General features: G+C 39.1%; 1 protein-coding gene and 1 pseudogene across 1 annotated transcript; both read left to right on the top strand.

The window, feature by feature from the left end:
• The first annotated feature begins 6,669 nt into the window (after nucleotides 1-6,669).
• Nucleotides 6,670-11,283, top strand: LOC115680642 (uncharacterized; annotated as a pseudogene).
• A 2,227-nt stretch (nucleotides 11,284-13,510) lies between these two features.
• LOC115680599 (membrane protein of ER body-like protein) lies at nucleotides 13,511-21,496 on the top strand. The gene is made up of 7 exons (XM_056303565.1): nucleotides 13,511-14,394; nucleotides 16,417-17,046; nucleotides 17,430-17,567; nucleotides 18,819-18,986; nucleotides 19,639-19,899; nucleotides 20,341-20,402; nucleotides 20,678-21,496. Exons 1-7 carry the CDS (start codon nucleotides 14,052-14,054, stop codon nucleotides 21,134-21,136), a joined length of 2,061 nt encoding a protein of 686 aa, XP_056159540.1. The 5' UTR covers nucleotides 13,511-14,051; the 3' UTR covers nucleotides 21,137-21,496.
• Nucleotides 21,497-22,326: the final 830 nt, after the last annotated feature.

Below are 22,326 nucleotides of genomic sequence, written 5' to 3'. Positions count from 1 at the left end.
ACAAGAGTGTTAACATTCAGAAGTTGTAATTCCTCTTGATTACATAGTGAAATCCAGCCGGTAGGCTGTAAGCATGGGAGAGTGGACGTAGGTTTGCTATAAGCCGAACCACTATAAACTTGTGTGCAGATTCTCTATCCCTTATCTCTTACTTTACATTTTGCACATCAAGAGCACCATCTATATAATCTGTCTTGAATTTGAATTTTATTCAGACTCTTCTGTGATTTATTTTGTTTCCGCATAAATTATTAAAAATTATTTTAGATCACATATTCACCCCCCCTCTAGGTGATCCTTGCTAGCTACATTAATTGGTATCAGAGCAGGTTGCTCATTTATTGAAGTGTCTTACTTCTGAGCTAACGATCTATATGGCTAGCTATGGTGCTCCAGGGCTCATTGAAGGACAGAGCAACAACAGATCACCATATTTCGATGGCAAGGAATATATAGTGTCCCGGAAGAATAAGATGAAGGCATTCATAAAGTCAATTGATCACATGCAATGGGATGTCATCATCAGAGGAGTCAATCCAAGATCTTCTGATTCAAAAGAAAAGGCAGATGCAAGCAAAGCAGCAGATCCTCCATTATCTCAAACTGAGATATCCAAAAGAGAAACCTTAGATTCCAAAGCAATTTATTCTCTTTATTGTGCTTTATCACCTATTGAATATAAAAAAATTGCTGCTTGTGAATCAGCTAAGGAAATCTGGGATACTCTCCTTGTTACTTATGAAGGAACAGATCGGGTCAAGGAAACTCAAATCAATCTTTTGCTTGGTCAATATGAATCCTTCAAAATGAAGCCTGGAGAATCAATTGCTGATTTGTATGACAGGTTTACTGATATAATAAACGGTCTTGCTTATCAAGGTCAACCAGTTCCAGATGCAATGAAAGTCAACAAACTTCTGAGAGGACTGACAAATCAGTGGGATATCATCAAAACATCTCTTCGAGAAACGCAAAGGATCAAACCTCTATCAGTGAATGAGTTAATTGGAACTCTTCAATCATATGAGACTGAGAAACGGAATGAGGAGATTGAATCCAGAGGTAATAAGTCAATTGCTTTGAAGACTAACATTGATTCTGATGCAGATTCTGAAGATGAAGATGTTGACGATGAAGAACTAGCCCTCTTTATAAAGAAGTATAAGAAAATGAAGATCAAAGGAAGAAACCTCAAAGGTAAGAAGCCTTTTGAGAAGAAGTCTTTCGATGAAACTGAGAGATCAAAGGATGTTATATGCTTTCATTGTAAGAAACGTGGACATATCAAGCCAAATTGTCCACTTCTGAAAAAGAAGACCAAGTTTGAGAAAGCAAATAAGGCCTTAAAAGCAGAAACCTGGAGTGATACAGAGTGCGAAGACAGTGATGAAGATATCTCAAATTTCTGTCTAATGGCTAAGTCAGACTCAGACTCAGATTCAGATTTAGATTTTGATCCTAAAGTGGAGATTGAGGTAAAACATTCTGACATGCCTATTGAAGTATCAAATTACATTGATGAATTATGCTTTGAATTTAAGACTGCTCTTAAATGCATCTCTTCTTTGAAAAAGGAAAATTCATCACTGAAGCAACAGGATGTTTTACAAAACGAAAAAAATCGATTTCCTTCAAAAAGAATTTCATCAAGTCAAGGAAAGTCGAGATTTTCTTTCCAAAGAAAATGCTGTTTTAAAAAAGCAAGTTTCAGAAATTACTTCCAAATTTTCAAAGGGTTCAGAAACCTTGAAGTATATCCCTTCTATCCAAATTCCTTACTACAACAAATCTGATCTCGGATTTGTGAAGGAAAGCGATAGCTTAATTGATTTTCCAAAGGTCAATGAGAGATTAAGACAAAGACCTCTTCGACAAGCTTATAAAAATCATTTCAAAAGGAATTTTGTAAAACCTGTTGGCCGAAGTGCACTCAGGTGCTCAAAATGTGGAGATCCACAACATTTTGAGAATGAATGTCCTAAGGTCTGGAGACCTGTTCGAAGAGATTTTGTTAAGACAGCCTATACTAATGCTCAAGGACCCAAACAAATTTGGGTACCAAAGAAAACTTGAGTTGTTGTGATTTTTGCAGGTTACCACAAAGAGAAAAATGAAGTGGTACCTAGACAGTGGATGCTCTAGACATATGACAGGAGATCCAAGCATATTTGTTGATCTACACAGTCTGAATGGTGGAAAAGTTTCCTTTGGAGGAAATACCAAAGGAAAAATCGTTGGCAAAGGAACAGTTGAAATTGGAGGACTTAGATCAATGATGTCTCTTTGGTGAAAGGACTCAACTACAACTTGATAAGCATAAGCCAACTATGTGATACAGGTTTCAGAATCAACTTTCAAGAAGATACATGCTTAGGGACAAGCAAAGATTCTTCTCAAACATTTACAGGAAGAAGACATGGCAATATCTATCTTCTAGATGTCAATTCAAACTCCACTCATTGCTTGATCTCAATCAAAGAGGATGAAGATCTATGGCATAGTAGATTGGGACATATCAGTATGAAACAAATCTCAAAGATCTCAAACAAGAAACTGGTTCGAGGTCTACCAGATTTGAAATACAAGAAAACAGAGTTATGCAATGCCTGCACTCTAGGAAAACAAGTAAGAAGTTCTTTCAAGTCTATACATCATGTTTCCACTAATCGTGCTTTGCAGCTTCTTCATATGGATCTATTTGGACTAACCAGAACACAAAGTATTGGCGGTAAGAAATATTGTTTAGTTATTGTTGATGACTTCACAAGATTTACTTGGGTATTCTTCCTTGCTCATAAAAATGAAGCATTTTCATATTTTTCAAAATTTGCAAAAAGAATTCAGAATGAAAAGGGCTATTCCATTTCCTGCATTAAAACTGATCGTGGGGGAGAATTTGAAAATCAAAGTTTTTCAGATTTTTGTGAGGAAAATGGCTTTCAACACAATTTTTCTACTCCTTATACACCAGAACAAAATGGTGTTGTGGAGAGGAAAAATCGTTCTTTGCAAGAAATGGCAAGAACTCTGTTGATTGAAAGTAAAATTCCTTTTCATTTTTGGGCAGATGCAGTTTTTACAGCATGTTATATCATTAACAGAGCTTTTCTCTTACCTATTCTTGAGAAAACCCCCTATGAGCTTTATAAAGGTAGAAAGCCCAACATTTCATATTTTCGTGTGTTTGGTTGTAAATGCTTTATTCTAAAAAATCCAAATGACCGCACTGATAAGTTTGATGAGAAAGCAGATGAAGGATTTTTCCTTGAATATTCTACTACAAGTAAAGCATACAGAGTCTTCAACAAGAACTCTCAGACTGTTGAAGAATCAATGAATGTAAGGTTTGAAGAAAACATTCAGACTCACAGAGATGAATCTGAACCATCTTCCAACATTCAAGATTTCTCAGAAGATCATCAACAATCAGTATCAGAAGGAAAAGAAGGAAAAGAAGATACAATACAGACTCAACCAGAAAGTTCAGAGTCTGCAGATTTTCAGAAGGAAAGATTTGACAAAAACTGGAAACATAAATCCAGTCATCCGAAGAACCTCATCATTGGAGAAATAGAAGATGGCATCAAGACAAGATCCAAACACAAAGAGAATATCAGCAACTTGGCATTGATATCAGAAATAGAACCAAAAGAAGTTGGTGAAGCTTTATCAGATGAAAGCTGGATCGATGCAATGCAGGAGGAACTTCAGCAATTCAGAATCAATAAAGTATGGGAGCTTGTGCCAAGACCCAAAAATCATCCAGTAATTAGAACAAAATGGGTATTCAGAAACAAACTGGATGACAAAGGGAAAGTTACAAGAAACAAAGCAAGACTGGTTGCAAAAGGCTATTCTCAAGAAGAAGGCATAGATTATGATGAAACATATGCACCAGTTGCAAGGTTAGAAGCCATTCGGCTACTATTAGCTTATGCTTGTTTTCATAACTTTAAATTATTTCAGATGGACGTGAAAAGTGCCTTTCTGAATGGATATATCAAATAAGAAGTATATGTGGAACAACCACCTGGTTTCGAAGAACCTAGAAAAACTGATTATGTCTACAGACTCAAGAAGGCTCTTTACGGTCTGAAACAAGCACCCAGAGCTTGCTACTAAAGGTTAAGTAACTTCCTTCTGCAAAATGGCTTCACCAAAGGTAAGGTTGATACAACTCTATTTGTTAAGAGAAAGGGTAAGGATTTCCTACTTGTTCAAATTTATGTTGATGATATTATCTTTGGATCCTCTAACGAATTGCTTTGTAAGGAATTCTCAAAGAATATGCAGAACGAGTTCGAGATGAGTATAATGGGAGAATTATCATTCTTTCTTGGCCTTCAAGTGAAACAAACCAAAGATGGTACGTTCATTTGCCAAGAAAAGTATGCAAAGGAGATTATCAAGAAGTTTGGATTACAGAATTGAAAGAAAACAGACATTCCCATGTCTCATTCATCCAAACTGGACAAAGATGAAAATGGTAAAAAGGTTGATCATAAGGTATATAGAAGCATGATAGGTTCATTATTGTATCTAACTGCATCTAGACCTGACATTCTTTTTAGTATCTGTATGTGTGCGAGATTTCAATCAGACCCAATGGAATCTCATTTTTCTGCAGTAAAGAGAATAATCAAATACATTGGAACATATCCAATGTTAGGTCTTTGGTATTCCAAAGATTCAGATTTTACTCTTACTGGATATTCTGATGCTGATTTAGCTGGATGTAAAGTGGACAGGAAAAGTATTTCAGGTACATGTTAACTTCTTGGAAATATGTTGGTATCCCGGTACTCAAAGAAGTAAAATACAGTTGCACTTTCTACAGCAGAAGCAGAATATGTAGCATTGGGAAGTTGCTGTGCACAGATTCTGTGGATGAAGCAGCAATTACAAGACTTTGATATTGAAGAATCAAGTGTTGCAATCAAATGTGACAACACAAGTGCAATCAATTTGACAAAGAACCCAATTCTTCATTCTCGAGCTAAGCATATTGAAATCAAGCATCACTTTATTCGAGATCATGTTCAAAATGGTGATGTAAATATTCAATTCATTGATTCTAAGAATCAATTAGCTGATATATTTACAAAACCTCTTGATAAATCTTCATTTGAATTCATAAGAGACAAACTGTGCATCACTTATCCATTTTCTTGAAGTGTTTGATAGACAGGAATTTTTCAGACTCAAGTACTCTCAGTCTGAACATTTTTCAGACTCACAAAGAAAGGTACGTTCCTTATTCAAATTTTGTCGGGTTTTTTTTTTGGATATTTTTGGCAGGATATTTTTATAATCGTTACTTTTGGAAGCAAATCAGGTATGTATTCTAATTTATCTGATTAAATGTGCTTAATATATTATTATGATATAATCATGTTTGGTTAAGCTTCAAAGAGTATATTTTCTTCTTCCTTGTTTGGGATATCTTTTTATTTTCTAAAAGTAACTTTTCCTTCTAAAACTTATCAACCTCCTTTTTAAACCCGTCCTTCTCTTTTCAAAACCCTATCAGTACGATCTTTTACTCTCAAAACCCTTCCGATATTCAGAGACTCTCCTCTTCTTTCTCCAAAGATCGAAACTTTCGTCTCCAAAAGTGATCATAATGTCGGTCAAGATGGTGGCCCGTAGAAGATCTTCCCGTATTCTCAATCAAGACTCAAAGTCTACCGCACCGGCGGAATATTTAGAAGTTTCAGACTCAGAATCCGACCATCCTGAAGACTCTTCTGAAGCGACACCAACTCAGCGATCGTCTCCACCAAAATCGTCCGGTAAAACTGATTTTCGAAGCGACACCAACTCAGCATTAAACGTGTGTGGAAAATTTATCAAAGCGAAGGGGTCGGCCTGGACCAACATCGTTCACTTCGACGATGAAAGACAACGAAGGGGTCAGTTCTCTGAGTCGGTGCTTCTTGCTTGTCTGAAAGACAACGATCTTCGCTCTGAAACTCACCTTGTGCAAACCTATTCTGAATACTGCACTAAATCTAAACAAGTTCCAACCAGCTCTACCCCACAAGAGACTTCCTCCAGAAAGGGCAAAGAAAAAGTTGGAGAAACTTCAACTCCTTCTGAAAAGAAATCGGTTCATGTAAGCCTTAAGTCCACTAGTGCCTCAAAATTTGTTGTTCCTAATGATGATGCACGATTTTTTTAGACTTTTGAGATAAAGGTGGGCATAGCATCTGGTTTGCCTGGAACAGGAGGCTTGTTCAGAAGCACTGCGCATCATATGTGCTACAAGTTGTTACTTGCTAGAGGGGTAATGGACAATAGGACTGTAGATTTCGAATACCTGGAGAAGGCTAGCATTTCTGTACAGCACTTGTTTGAGAAATTAGGGATTTATGAATTTTGCCTTCAATCTGTCAATACTTATGCTTGAATTAACTGCCTACTTCTATTCCAATCTTTCAATTCTGTCCCCAAATTGGATTCAGTTTACTGTTGGTGACAAGAAGGTTTACTTAAAGGCGCATGAGTTGGCAAGGATAATTGGAGCCACACACTCCACTTTTACTCCGTTGGCAGTGAATCTTGAAGAAGCTTCACAGGTGGCTTCTGAAAATTCAAACTTTGCTCAAGGATCCAAGCGCCATCTCTCCTATACTGGTGGCAAACCGAGGCGAGATAGCTTGCAGGATCATGCGGACGGCGAGGAAGCTGGGGGTTCGGACCGTCGCCGTCTACAGCGACACCGGCGCCGACGCTCTCCACGTCAGGTCCGCCGACGAGGCCGTCCGCATCGGCCCCGCTCCGGCTCGCCTCAGTTACCTCAGTGGGGCGTCCATCATCGACGCCGCGCTTCGCACCGGTGCTTAGGTGAGGGGTTGAGAACTAACTAACCTGCTGGTTGAAACGCGTGTAATCGCTGGTGTTGGAGGACGTGGGATTTCGCATGTGGCATGTTTGATACTGGTTTGTGAGCAATGATCGTGTTCGTTAGAGCAATGGTTGTCAGCTTGGAATGAATGGAATTGGTGACGGTGGAGGAAACTTGTGAGATTGTGAGTTTCAAGTATCGGAGCTCAGTAATTCTCATTTAGTTTTGCCTCGGTGAACTTAGTGCTACTCTACGACATCGTGAGCTTTGGACGGATGATGAAATTATGTGCGCTATCCTGATGAATGCTGAGGGAGCATTTCTCTTTCTCAAATTGTTACCATGTGTCTGGACGAATTAACATTTCCCAATTGTTTCTTGCCTTTATGCGTGTTGCTCTAAATCCCAAGTTAGGTGGCCTTCTGTTGGCTGAGAGAGCGGTTGAAGGGTTATGGATATCTGCTCTGTATTAACTGAATCTCTGTTAATTCAGTAGATTGCAATTGCCTAATTTTTTAGTACGCGTGGGGCATGCTTTCAGCATGGCTATCTTTTTTGATAAGTAGGTTATCCACCCAGGATATGGTTTTCTGTCAGAGTCAGCTGAATTTGCTCAGCTCTGTGAAGAAAATGGCCTCACTATCATTGGTCCTCCTGCATCAGCTATTAGAGACGTGGGTGACAAAAGGTATGAAAGAGGAACCTTCTGCCAACGTATGTTCACTGTTTCGATGCTAATTAGGTCTGCTTAATTGGTTCCATGTGGGAGACAAGAATTCTGTATCTTTACTCTTTGAATGATAGTATATGCTTATCCAGTGCATCAAAAAAAGATAATGGGTTCTGCTGGGGTTCCACTTGTGCCTGGATATCATGGTGCTGAACAGGACATTGACTTTATGAGGTCGGAAGCAGAAGATCGGTTATCCCGTTTTGATAAAACCAACACATGGAGGTGGTTTGAAGGTATGTTTCTCTCTCTGTCAAAAACATACAAATCCAATTTTATAAGAATAAGAACCATTGTTAGCATAAAAAGCTGTTGACTTTTGTGCAACTTCCAACATACAGAGTGTGATCAGAAAGAAGGGAGTATGCTACAATAGACATGCGTGCTTCTTTTTTGTTTATGAACATGCCCGTAATGCTAATTTCAGTAACTTAATGTTTGTTTCATAGACCAATCAACTGGAAATAGATAAGTTGAAGGAAGTAATGTCATAAAGCTGCTGAAGTGGACGCAACAAGGTGTGATGGAAGGACTCCCAGTGATTTGGAGGATGAGATCTTCCATCTAGTCAGTTTGCAAACAATAAGTAGCTTCTACAAAGTTGAAGATGGTTTAATGGCCTTGTTAAAGAGATGTCTTGAGTTAGACGCTGAGCAGTCTACATGTATACTTTGTAGTTACATCGATCATTTTCAGAGCACTAAATCTGAGGATGTTGGCTGGGGCTGTGGTTGGCGTAATAGCCAAATGCTCAGTTCTCACTTACTAGCGGAAAGGCAGGAAGCGAAAGAGGGGCTATTTGGTGGTTCAGGATTTGTTCCTGATATCGTGTCGCTTCAGAGATGGCTCGAGATTTCTTGGAGGAGGGGCTTTGATGAAGTTGGATCAGAACATTTCAATCACAAAATCTACGGTTCTAGTAGTTGGATCGGAGCTACTGAATGTGCTGCTCTTTTTCGTTCTTTTGGGCTTCGGGCAAGGATAGTGGATTTTGGTCCAAAGAACCTTGAATCACTCTTTCTATCTGTTCCTGGTTCTAGAATAGACTCACAAAGCGTAAGAGCAAGAGAAAAAGGGAATGCAGTTCGGATTCATGGCCCAATGGATAGATATTTGGCCAAGAGGAAACAGATTTCCCCTGAAGTTTGTTCCTCCATAGGACGCGCTGGCTGTTCTTACATTCAGCACGATCAAGTTTCAGATAGCAGTAATGAGGATCTGGGCATAAGTGCTGCCAGATCTAGTAAGGGTCAGGTGGTCCTTACTGATTGGGTGTGGAGATACTTTTCAGATAAAAGCTTCATAAATAATTGTTTGAGTTGTGTCCCAATTAGCAGAAAGACGTAAGTGATTGCCTTGATATAATGTTATCCTGATCATATTACTAATGCCTGGATCTCTAGTGTCTGATAAATACTACATTTGAGTGCTTTTGTGAGCAGGCCTCTTTATTTTGAACATGATGGACATTCAAGAACCATCGTTGGGATTCAAGTCAAACATCAACGAAAGGGGATGCAGAAATGCAATCTCTTAGTACTTGACCCTGGTCATGTAAGTATCCACTATCGTGCTAGTGAATTGTTCCTTATCTTTATTTTCAAAAGGTATAAACAAGGCAGGACATGTGCTACTAATACATAATATACTGTTGGATGTGTCCTAGCCTCAGCCAAAAGTGGTGAGTGAACTATGTTTAAGTTAGGACTGGGAGCAATAGACTGTTGTGATGGGATATCAGAAAGCATTGGGAGGTCTTTGTTCCAAGATAGCAATATTGATAGCCTAGTTAGATTTTGCAGTAGAAATTTCAGTTAGCTTTGGAGTAGAGGTGAGCAACCGGCAGGTTCAACCTGGGAACTGCACCCAACCAGCCTCACCCAATTGGTTCCATGCTGGTTCACAAGGGGCACGAGTAGGTTCGTGAGTAAAAAGTCAGAGAACTGGCCTTGACCGGTTTGGTTTCTGGTTTTATGCTGTGATTATAACCTATTTTTACTTTGTAAAAAAATATAACAAATAAGTTAGATATGGGGATCGAATCTGGGTGGCCTAGGTACTCTATCAGTGCTTTAAGCAATTTGCTTAAAGTCGTTGACATGACATGTTATCCTTAATTCACAATTATATGGCTAAAATTTTACAGAGTTGTAGAAAAAAGGGGGCAGAGCCGGTTCCAGGCCGGTTTCTAAGGGACCCTTTTCGGTTCTCAGTTCCAAATACAGGGAACCTGCTCTGACAAGGTAAGTTCTATGTTCCCGGTCTGGAACCTATGTAGCTTGGAGCCAATCTCTCCTATTTTGGAGTGTTCTTAAGACAGCAATATAGGGATCTAATAAAAAGCTATTTCGTATAAAGTTCCTCACTCAAAGCAGAAGTTTTATCATGCTATACCGATGTTTTTGACGGACAAAGGAAACAGAATTGACTAATGAAGCTTGGGGAGGACGAACAAAAGATGCTTCTTATTAAAGTGAGAATTGAATAAGGAACTTTGGGTAGGTCGCAAGTGGAATGCCTCTTCTGAAACTTAAATTTGTTATGAGAGCCTTCTTAAAACATAGGTTGCTGATCTGCTAGAACTTGTATTAAGAAAAGGCACTCTCGCACTCTACCTGAATGTGTGAATACTGATCATGAATATTATCGGCAAAAAAAATTTGAGAATGGGTAGAGGTACTTGGAAGGAAAAAGATCTGAATAATACTATTGGTTTGTCGTTTCTGTTAGCAAGTAATTATGAACCTAGGGTATTGATAAGATTAATCCACTTTAAACACCCCCTCCTCTCGCCCCTGCAAAGGAAAAAATTCACCTACACAAAGGAAGAAAAAAAAGAGAAAGAATCTCACAATTACAATGCGTATAGATAATATTTTGACCTTCCCAGTAGTTTTCAAAACTTTCAGTCTGAGATTTCTTCTCTCAGTTAGAGAGAGATATTGTTGCCCGTTGGTTTAGGAAATTTGAAAGAAGTCTTACTTTTTGCTTCAGAGTAATTAAAAACTCATACTCCTCGTAGAGTGGAGTGGTTGATATCTTTCAGTGTTTTGGATATTCAAGATCCACAATATCCAGTTATTCAGGGGTTATCATACATTGTTTAATTGCCCGAACTATGATCACTTCATTGCACGATGGTCAAAGCCATAGTTCGGTGAGACTTGTGCTTGTTTATTTGCATGCTTGCCAAATATTTTATGAGTTACCTGTGTGTTTATGTAGAGAACAGCTACGCTGGAAAGATCACTGAAAAGAAATGCCGGGTGGCAGAAGCTTATAAAAAGGGGCGTTCATACTCTGAAGAAAGCCACAATACCAGGTTAGACTGTTTTTCTGGGATTTTTTGTTAAATCCTGAGGTCATGACTATGGGCCTGAATTGCCTGATTCAATCATTTGTTTCAGTTGTGTTATATTGATCCTGGAATTGCAAGAGGAGAAGAGTTGGAGCAGCTCAAAACAATGGACAGTGTCTACATCGAAATCTAGAGATGAATAGAAAGTTGTTATGCGCCTCTTTGAAGCATTACCAACCATATTTAAGGTCATGGCGTTTTGGCTTTTGACCGCACATCAAACGAGTAATGATGTAATGTTGCACATAACAAGACCGACGCACTGCTGCCAAGGCGCCATAAAGAAAAGGGCGGTGCTAGACTGTGAGAATGACATGTAAATTGTATATGTATAAGTTGTCTTTAGAATTGATACTTTTAATAAGCTCTAACGCTGGAATGACCTTGAACGAGGATCAAACGGGGCAAGATCTACCTATTTCTCGCCCTATGCTCGAGAAGATAGTCTCTTCCTGGATTTGTGCAGGAAATTTTGGATCTGTCAGGATCCAGGAGCTTAAGTCGGGATCTTGAAATAGATGTGTACATATAAACAAACAAAAAAGAAGAAACTTTGCATTATAGTTTTCTTCCTAGGCGCGACTTTGGTGTCCTCAGTGTTTCTTAAATGCGCTCAACCTACCAGCGCAGCATGGGGTCAGGCATGAATGACCAAGAACTGCTTTGTGACTCAGGTGGACCATGATGTATGGACATAGGACGTGTGCTTGGTCCTAGTTTTGGGGCCCCCTCCAAGAAAAGAATGAAGCTTAGCATGTGTCTTAACTGGACCACATTGATTAGTGTCTCGAGTTAGGCCATTTGTTCTAATTTGGCAAGACTATGAACATACTCAGGGCCAAATGAAGTACGAATCAGTTCTTGCATTTACTCGATGACCTAACCTCATGCGGTGCCTTTCAGTCTTCGTCCACGAGTTGGTTAGACAGAGAGCCAACTTTCATTTATGAAGGGAGCGTAGTAGGCACGTTATTGATTGAGAACCTTGTTTCTGATTTGGCATTGATTGACATAATCAATCACAGTTTAAATGACATCGGGACCCAACTCAGAGGTTGCAAAACGAAAGAGAGGTGTCTTGTTGCACGTCTGGAAGTCCAACGTGTTGAGGGATTTTAATAGAGTTGATGGACTCTGATGCCGCGTCGAAGGATTCAGGCGAGTTTAGGTGCGTGCGTACTTTGGGATGTTTCATTGAGCATGCCTAGCTAGCCAGAAATTACTATCGATCCATTCCAAGATAAATTTTGCAATCATGCTGCTTTAGTACTTAAAATTTGTTTAAGTTGGACATGCATTGCCATTTACTTGCTATTTTGAAAGAGGAACAACAAACTGAATTTATGTTTCGGTGCTATTTCGGATCGAATATAGACACAGTGGTCGCCTAGTAATATAAAGAAAATCGATCTTCTACGTTCCGATGGAGTTGAAGAGTTGGAAATTTCGCCGACATACGATAAAAACTTAAAAAGCTTCAAACACATCACAGATCTGGATTGAATTTGAGTGCGTACGATCCAATTTTAAGCACCAACATATTTACTGATTCCGGAATTGGTATGACCGCATCTACTCTATCCAATTGTCGGAAACTCAGTGGACGACGCAAACCAATACCCTCCTCCATGGATGGAGTGCGCATTGGTTGAAACAAGGCGAATGGTATTTCACCAAACACCACACGCACAAGCATCCTCTCGTGATTTGAATTGATAGCTGCTGCAACAATGGCCTCGAAACCAACAATCCCATCCACTGCAGGTGGTTGCGATGACATTAACTTTTCTGAGCCAAAAAAATAAATGACCCTAACGAAGTCGGGCCTCGCGCATTAAATCACGGGCTGTCCTCATCTCGTGAAAGCGTAGAGCCGGGACCAAGTTCTTTGGTCGTGTCTCCCAACCGAGACAAGCTCAGTATATGCAAACTTTCGATCGTCTCCGTGGCCATAGAAAATGAAAGAAACAACATGTGTTGCACGAGTGTGTGTGTGTCCTTTCGAGAAAGAAAGGGGCGCGAAAAAGTTAGGTGGGAGATTCAACTCGCGTTTGGGATCTCACCCTCCTCGTCGTACTTCGTCTAAACCTGCTCACGCCAGCCCCGAGAGGATCATGTCTTGATACCACCACCACTCGAGCACTAAGAAAGAACAGATCACGTCTCGTTAATTACTGATTAAAGTGGCACTTTCCTGCTCCGACGTGAGCTTGAATGCGATTGCGTTTGCGCCTGACACGCTCGGGCGATCGCATGCCATAAACAAATCTCCACTATCTCCTGACGGAAATATTAAATGTAACTTTGACAGGCGAAACAAATACAGCTTTTGACGAAGATGACGAGTCATTCAAAGCCAGGGTTATTCATTTCTTTCTCCCATGTGCATTGCTTCGCACTTCTGTCATCGTTATTCACGATCGCATTAATTGAATGCGAGAACCCAGGACTCACTTTTGGTTTTACTGCGAAAAAATCTCTAAAGAACCATTTTTTCCAAAGCATGGTCTTAGTCCATTGTCATCAAAATGCGCCCTCTCTGGGACTATTGGAACATTCATCATTAATGCCCAGTTAATGTGACTTTCAAGGCGTTCCCATCACTGTGGTGTTTATGATTATTATAATCCGCACTAGGATTCCCTCTGCGTGTGATCCTGGAGTTCACACTTGAAGACACAGATCAAGCACATGCATCACATTCCAATTTCCAAACACTGCCGAACAATAATGTCCAATTTGTTTACTGGTAGTTGGGGAACGGATGAGATATGAAAGAGGAAAGAGAAAGAGAGATGGACGAGAGTCGCCGCGGTGTTATCAATAACTCGCAACGTTCGTTCCACACTCACACTCGCACCACACAGTCTGGTCTTAAGATACGTGTGACCCGAATCAATACTTTGTTTCGTTTTTTGTTACTATATTATCATTGACGTTGACCCAGATGGACAATAAATGGTGGAGGTGTGGACTAAACAAATCCTTGAAGCCTCAGCACATTACCTGAAGCCTCCCTGTTATGTGTACACAAAGGCAAATCTGAACAGTGGTTCTTTGGTGCGTCTATCTTCCTCGTATCTCGTATCTCTCTCTGTCTCTCTGTCTCGCTGTCAATGGAGGTTCAAGCTCAACTGCAACAAGAAGAAGAATATAATCTGAAAGTGGAAGTGGAGGAAGAGGAAGTGAGTCTACTGAGAAGGCAGTCCACAACGCGAAAATATGGTGTCGATGAAAGTGGTGTTTCTGGGAATGGTAATGGCAGTTCAACCAACGGTAGCACCAGCAACAATCGTACCCATGCAGAAGAAGAGCCAGAAGCAGAACAAGAATTGGTTGAAGAGGTGAATGATGGGAAAAATGGTGTTGAAGAACAAGGACCAGAGACTGAAGCAGAGCAAGGACCAGGTGAAGAAGTGACGAACACACAGACTATTGGCATTTACCAAAACGACCCGGGTGCGTACGGTAACGTTTCTATTTCTGGAAATAATTTCTTTTCAGAAATAGTTTTTTCTATTTCTATTTCCTGAAAGAGTTTCTGAGCAAAATAATGCGTTTGGTAACTGCACAAAATTTCTATTTCTAGAACAGAAATGTGTTTGGTAACTGGACAAAATTTTTATTCCCAATTTTTTTGCATTCAAATCTATATCTTTTATTTAACTATAAGTACAAGTTATAAGTGAAAAAAATCAATAAGCATGATTTATTTGTCTAATCCTTTTTAGGGGTTTAAAACCCCTTTTAATCCATAAACTAAGGAATATTCAAAAATACCACTTAGGCACTTCAAAAATTTAAATTTCACTCAAAATGAGTGGCCACAGATATTCTAAGCCATTATGTGAATTTTTTTTATATTTTTTTGGGGTAAAATTTATTAAAATTTTTTACTTTCCCTAAATTTGTTTCTTTTTATTTTTCAGAAAGTTTTTTATGAAATTTTTTTAATTTTTTCAATTTTGGAATTTTGCAAATATTTAAGGGTTTTCTGAGTTTTTCTGATTTTTATGGATTTTCTGAGAATTTTTCTGATTTATATGAATTTTGGGAATTTTTTAATTTTCTAATTTTTTATGGGATTTTTCTGAAATTTTTCTAATTTTTATGAATTTTCGGAATTTTTTAATTTATTTTAAGCCATTATGTGAATTTTTTATTTTTGTTTTTTTTGGGGAAAAGTTTATTAAAACTTTTTACTTTCCCGAAATTTGTCTCTTTTTATTTTCCAGAAAGCTTTTTATGAATTTTTTTTAATTTTTTCAATTTCGGAATTTTGCAAATTTTTATGGGTTTTCTGAGTTTTTCTGATTTTTATGGATTTTCTGAGAATTTTTATAATTTTTATGAATTTTTTGAATTTTTTGAATTTTTTATAATTTAATTAATTTTTTATAATTTTTTTATTATTTCTGCCAAGAATAGACCGGACCGGTGCTTTGAGACGGTTTGCAAACGACAGAGGATGGAGGAGGAGCTGAGGTCACGGCTTGAGGACCGGACCTTTCTATTTCTATTTCTATTTCTAGAAATAAAGAAGTAAATTTTTTTTACTTTTTATTTCTGCTCCAAATCTATTTCTTGGCCACTTTTCTATTCCAGGAAATAGAAAAATAAAATGCGTTATCAAACGGATTTCTGTTCTTTTTTTGTTCCAGGAAACAGAAGAACAGAAAAATAAAGAAACGGAAGCCTTACCAAACGCCCCTTAACTCACCCACTCACTCGCTCGACTCCATTAGTCTTTTGTCTTTTCCATCGCTTAATCTGATCTGCTTTATTAGCATATTTGTTTTGGACTTAGCATTGGAGGATTAGTTCCATTGAACTCCGTTTGATCCAGCTGGACAAGGTTCCTCTTTGTCTGCGAACCTCCTTTGATTTCTGGGTGATTTTTGAGTTCTTTATTGGTTACACCATCTCGAACCATTTTCTGGGTAGTTCTAAAGTTAAACACTCATCTCGTTTTTGACTCTATAGCTTCGTGTGACTAGACATGGTTAGACGGATGCATTCTTTGTTTCTGGTAAACGAGAAAAAGAGCGGGGCTCGTATTAGACTATATAGGAATGTGGGTGATTATACAAACTGATTGCTAGGGCATAGATCTTATGGCATAGTAGTGGTTTCTGTCTGTGATTTCATTTGCACTGCACTTGAATGAGGGATATTCCCCTGGTGACTCTCGAGGGCTTGCGTTGGTTGATGTAATTTATAGCCTTTAATCCTTATGAGCTTCCGATTTGTGGAGCATTTTCTGATTAACTAATTCAAGTTAGCTTTTTTCTTGAGAGCTATATTTCTTTGTAAGTGGGTTTTTCCAAGGTGAAAGATAGTCCAATCCGATGATTCATGGGTGTACCTGTAGATGGTCACACGATGCTGTTATATTTTGTATGATACTTGCTCGTGATGGGGACTTGCATGCCACTCTGGATAAACAAATAATGACGATGCTTGTCTTCCGAACCATTGCAGGTACGGAATCCATCCAAACAATTGTCAAGACGGAATACAGCCATATTGAACAAGTTTCGTATGAAACAGAGACAGTGCATGTAACCTCGGATGTTGCAGCACAGAGGTTCAGCACTTTTCTAAGCTCTCAGGTTGATCATCAAGATATTGGAAATTCTGGAGATGAGAGATTTTTGGACTTGGCTTTGTTGTCTCCAAGAAAGTCATCTGAAGAGAAAAACACGTATTCTAAGGAGAGTGAAGTAGTTGAAGAAGTAGATCTGATAGAAGAACTTAACCCTGAAGAGACAGAATTTGATGTCGAGAAGGTGCTAGAGAAGCAAAATACTCACGATTTGTACTGTCCCAATTGTCGTTCTTGTATAACAAGAAAGGTAATCCTTCGTAGAAAGAAACGTCACAGAGAGGAACATGACAACATCGAAGAAACAACTATCTCTGAACTACATCCTCAACCTGTAACTGGGGTGGAGGAGTATTGCAGTGTTGATGCAATTCCTAGCATTGATGAGACTCCAACTCCTGCAGTCATAGATAATATTCCAACGCCTGAAGTCGATGGTTACCATAATGATGGAGAGCGAGAAGCTTTTAGATGTCTGTCGTGTTTCAGTATTATCATTCGCACAGGTGCTTTTCTATTTCTCATTGCTATGGAAGCTCACCATTTGTGCTGAATAGTTATTTCTTTTAGGCACCTTCTAATTCCGTGTTTCTTACAACTTGGTTTGTCACAGATATGACTCTTTCTGTTGGTTAAGAACACGTTAGGAATCCTTGAGTATAAGCTACTTAATACTTACAGAGAAAATATTTTGTAACAGATTGTAATTATCTCATTGGAATCTATATCAACAGGTGCGATACCAAACAAGCCAAGTAAATGGCAAAGTTACTTAGAACTGAGACTTCAAAGACTAAACAACGAACTGAAAGGATTATGTTGTCCGTCCATGTTGTGTTTAGTTTCCAATCATAGAGTGGGAACTGAACTACTATTTTTTCCTTAGCAGGAGACGGAGCTAAATTGTTCTGGCTTTTTGGAAAGGGAAAAGAAAAAGTGCAAGATCCTTCAGAGGTTCCCGTGGCAAAAAGTAGTGCATTCTTCCCCCTTTTTCCACCATGGAAGGGGACAACAGTTATTCAGCCAGGTAATCTGTTGCCCTGCAGTCCATGATTTAGCAATTCCATCATGAGCATTTGCCAGAAAAGTTTATATCCTGTAACCAAGAAAAAACCTTCTTACAACTTCACAGCTTTGAAACTGTGCGTGCCTATACGAGCTTTGTTAAGGACCAATAGTCGCTGTCATTTTCATATTTGTGTGTCCTTCTGACATTGCAAATTCCATGCATCTAAGGCATAGAATTTATCATCCTTAATTAGTAAAAGCTCTTTGACAACAACATGATATAGATTTTTTCGATATGCTTTTCAATATAGATAGGGACTCAATTGGTTGTCTTGGAAAGAGTTCTTTCAATCTACAAAAGAGAGAGACGGCAGCGTGCTCTTACGCTCGCTTGAAAAGTATGGCTGTGGTGTCTATTATTCGCCCAGTTTTTAGGGCATCATGAGATTGTAATTGTTCACATCAATTTTAACAGAAGATATTGAGAATGCACACTAAATCTTCTTGACATATTCATATGTTCGTTACACCTTTCTATCTTATTCGTTCATTTTTTTGTAAGCATGTTAAATCAACAGCAACATTCTAATGATGGACTGTGTTATAAACATTTTTTGGCCAATGTAAATTAATGGGGTAAATTTATCACGGGTGTACCAGTTTAGGGTTTTTCGTGGCATTAACCCTTATTCGATGGATGGATTTGGTGCATGATGAACCAGATAGAGACTACCTCGGTGCTCCTGGAAATCTTTTCGTCTTATCCATGGGAGAAAGAAAGTGAACGACCATTAGAACAGTTCAATGGGACTTACAGCTCAATATTCTCCCCTTCCCTCTAAACTCAAGCAATCGGGGCTTGTCAACAAGTTCTCAGATATTGATCCCCTACTCTGAATAGTCATTATCCTCAAAAAGAAAAGGGGGTAAAAAGAAGAAAGAAAAGATCAGAACAATCATCCTGGACAGAATTTAATGAGTCAAACATGCTAGTCTTTGTTAAAATCAGAACATTCTCTATAGTGTTAACCATATAGCGAGAATTCTACTTACAATCACCATACGCCCAGGATCCAAGAGCATTAACGTCTAAATTATGCTTCAATATAGCGATATGTGCAGTGCATGATTTTCTTGATAAAATGCTGTAAAGTAATGCTGTGTAGTATCAATTGAATCTAGTTTAGTTTAGTTTAACAAGTGAATCTCATTATGTCTCTTGTACATTGTGCAATTGAAATGCTGGAGCTTTTGATGACATCAATTGCAGGTGAAACTCATGCAGCTGTGAGTGCTCCTTCTGCAATTACAGAGGTTTTACCATCCCCAGCTCAACCTTCTCGATCTGAATCGCAGAAAGTTGCGGACTCTGCAATTAACATCCAACAGGCGATTAATGCTGGAAAGGAATTAAGAGATGCTGTCAAAAAGACCACTGGTATGTGAAATTCATGCCTTCTTGGTGTCTGTAGCATGTAATTGGAGAATGCACACACAAACATGTCCACACAACGCATGCACCCCTGTTGACGTACTAACGAACTTGGTTTGTCTTCTCTCAAACTTACTGCTGGCCTAATCACCGTTCTATTCCAATATGTCGTGTGTGCGTGTTTCTCTGTATGCATCTCTTTGTTGATAAGCCACGCACATGTTGTGTATTCATCCGTTTTCCAAGCGTACTGCTTGAATATTGGGATACTTTTGCTGGTTCGACTGAATGCCATTCATAATCCATTCAATTTCTCTGTAGCTGGAATCTGTATAAGTTCTCATTTAGGAGCTCCTGTTCCTGAAAGGATAACTCCTGTAAACTTTTATAGCTCCTTCACTAACAGAGAAAGTTACATGAGACAGTAGTACATCTCATTGACAGAATATTCATGCTTTCTGATCTTTAACCTCGCCAGAGCTGATTGCGAAAACTATTTTCGCAAGAGATATTCATTTAAGGTGCAAGACACCACTCACCGACTTTTCTGGGTTTCTGCTCACTCTTTCTCCTGTGAACATAGACTTCTTACAGCAATGTTTCTGCACCTATTTATAGCTCAAGTATCTAGTCATGACTCTGTTGATCACAAATGCAGAAGATGATGTCATAGTTGACATTGATAGAGGGACGGCAAAAGTGGCACCTGCCAAAACAGCACAGACGAGTGATATTGTAGCACGAGTGGAAGTACCACAACAAACTGGAACTTCGCCACTAGCTGAAGAGCCACTAGTTGCTGAAGTCCGTCAACCTCGTGAATGGGATATTTTAAAGAGCATTGTCTACGGTGGCTTGATAGAATCAACAACAAGTCTAGCTGTCGTGTCATCTGCAGCGGGAGCTGGTGCCGCCACATGTATGTACCCAAATTTCGTCCATTGAATAATGTGCTGTAAACTGCTTATCCTTCACGCGTATTCCAGCTTTACACAAATCTGAAATACATTTGGGTTCAATTCAAAATTTGGCTTATTTTTTTTTTATAATAATTTCTAACATATTTAGTGTGAAAAGCTGCATACATATGATGCTTGATTTCACTGATCAAAATTACTGATTTGATTGCTTAGTGCCCTACAAGTTTTCTCTGTCCTTGTGTAAGTGTTTTGTTTGGCTCACATTACTTCCACCTTTTTATTCTTCAGTGCCTAACCGTACTGTTAGATATCAATGATGTTGCCTTACAGACATTCTGTGTTTACTTTTCTTTTAAATAGTTCTGCTATAAATACGTTTACTGCATTTCGGTTCTCATGGTTTCTTATTGTTCTTTAAACCTTTTTATATACGAATGCAGTGAACACCTTAGGTTTGGGATTGGCTAATCTGTTTGGAGGACTTTTCGTCATCGCCCATAACGTGAGTAATTCTCTTTTATCCATGTCAGGCATCTCATTAGTGATCTTTATGTCTTCCCACATAATTTTTATCACATCGCCGATTTCTTTTAAAGTTTACTAGATTGCTTTGCCAATAGAAACTTCGTCCAAACAGGACTTGAGGATGAGTTAGTTAGCACAGAACCATACCTTCTTGTGATAAAGCCAATCTATTCGAGGATGTGAGAACTTGTCATTGTTAGCTCCGGCTAACTTTTGTCCAGCTCTTGTTGTAATAAATGTAAGTTTTTGCAGCTTAGAGAGTTGAAGAATGAGCAGCCCAGTCAAGGTACCGAGCAAGTAGACCGGTACCAAGAGGTGCTAGGAAAGAGACAGCACTTTCCCCTGCACGCAATAGTAGCCATTTTATCGTTCATAATCTTTGGCTGTGTGGCTCCGATCACTTATGCATTCTCATTTAGGGAGAGTGACAATAGGGACTACAAGCTCGCCGCTGTTGCGGGCGCTTCTCTGTTTTGCATTTTCCTACTTGCCATAGGGAAAGCCCATGTTGGGAAGCCACCTAAAACTTACTTCAAGACAGTGCTATACTATGTCATTATGGGGTTCATGGCATCAGGAGTCTCTTTCTTAATCGGTGAACTGATTGACAAGCTTCTCACCAAGCTCGGCTGGTTCGATTCAACCTCATCTCTGTCTGGGACCCGGCCTTTGGAGAATGGAACGATGCAGTCTGGATGGGCATCCTACTGAAGTCATGGGATCTTGAAGAGCGCTTCTGATGCAGAATGCATGAAAACAGTTTTGTTCTCAACGTAGTTGCTTCATTCATGTTATGCCAAGGCACGACTCTTTCCCTTTCCAAGAGTAGAGAAACTAGTAGGAACCGGCTTTGCCTTCACATCTCTTCCACATTCTCATGTTATGTCTTAGACGAGTCTTTTCTAGTCCGAAGAGAATGCCTCACAATATGTACTAGAAAAATGTACTATTTCTCTTCCCCGTCTCAATAGCGGGAAATAAACCATGAAGGACATGGCCCGTCTGTGAACTTTCTGTACTGATCCTTCGTCGATGATAAATTTGTTCTCTGCTCAAGGCAATTGCCAAGGACATATCGTGGTGCTCGCTTTCCTCTTACTGTATCATTGTATCCATGAAAGCAACTGCCACGCTCTAGACATGTTGCCCTGTATTTCTTCTGCACAAGCACAAGTCGATGGTTTTCTTCTTTTTTCCCCCTTTTTAAGTTGAGTGCGAGATGGGCAACATTTGAAACAGTCAATACATAATCCAGCACGCAAACGAATTTGGATAGATGATCTGGTATGCATGTTTCGAGCGTCATCTTCATTTACAAGGTATTTTGATCCGTGATGGGATGATCTACACGTAATTGAAAAATCCAGCATTTCGATGGATCTAGAACTATGCGCGCATGCATTGCAACGGAATCGCAGGCACGTGTGTCTTTAGTGTTACTATAATTAAAGTGATTAATCCGATCGTAGCTTTATTTTTTCCTTTACGGGTGAAAAGAAAGTAGGGTTTTGGTGAAATGCTTGGACTGACTCCTCGTGAAAGGAAGCATTTAGTTTAGTACCTTCTTCATTTCCATGAATTGCAGATGTAACCTAACCTCAGACAAAAGCATTAAAATTGCAAAAGTTCGGCCCTTAGTCGACAGACACCAAGTTTTGAAGCACTGTACACCTGCACATATTTTGTTTATTTTTCGGCCATAAGAGCACGGATTTACTTCACTGTCTGTACACTCATCAATGAGGTGACATACTGTTCGACGATAAGATGATGCGTGTTGCTGTCTAAGAGGTTCCAGTAATTGGAGTTGGTGAGTGGCGTTATTAGAGCCTCACGAACCCAGGCTAAGATTCCAAAGTCACGTCCAAGGATAATGTTTTTGTATAGTCAACCTTTTGCTG

The sequence above is a fragment of the Syzygium oleosum genome, unplaced genomic scaffold (genome assembly GCF_021117445.2).
Source record: "Syzygium oleosum isolate NSW1041296 unplaced genomic scaffold, Sole_v2.1 Sole_v2.28, whole genome shotgun sequence".
In the NCBI taxonomy this organism is placed as follows: domain Eukaryota; kingdom Viridiplantae; phylum Streptophyta; class Magnoliopsida; order Myrtales; family Myrtaceae; genus Syzygium; species Syzygium oleosum.
Note: the sequence above shows the minus strand (reverse complement) of the source record. Positions and strands in the feature narration are given on the sequence as shown.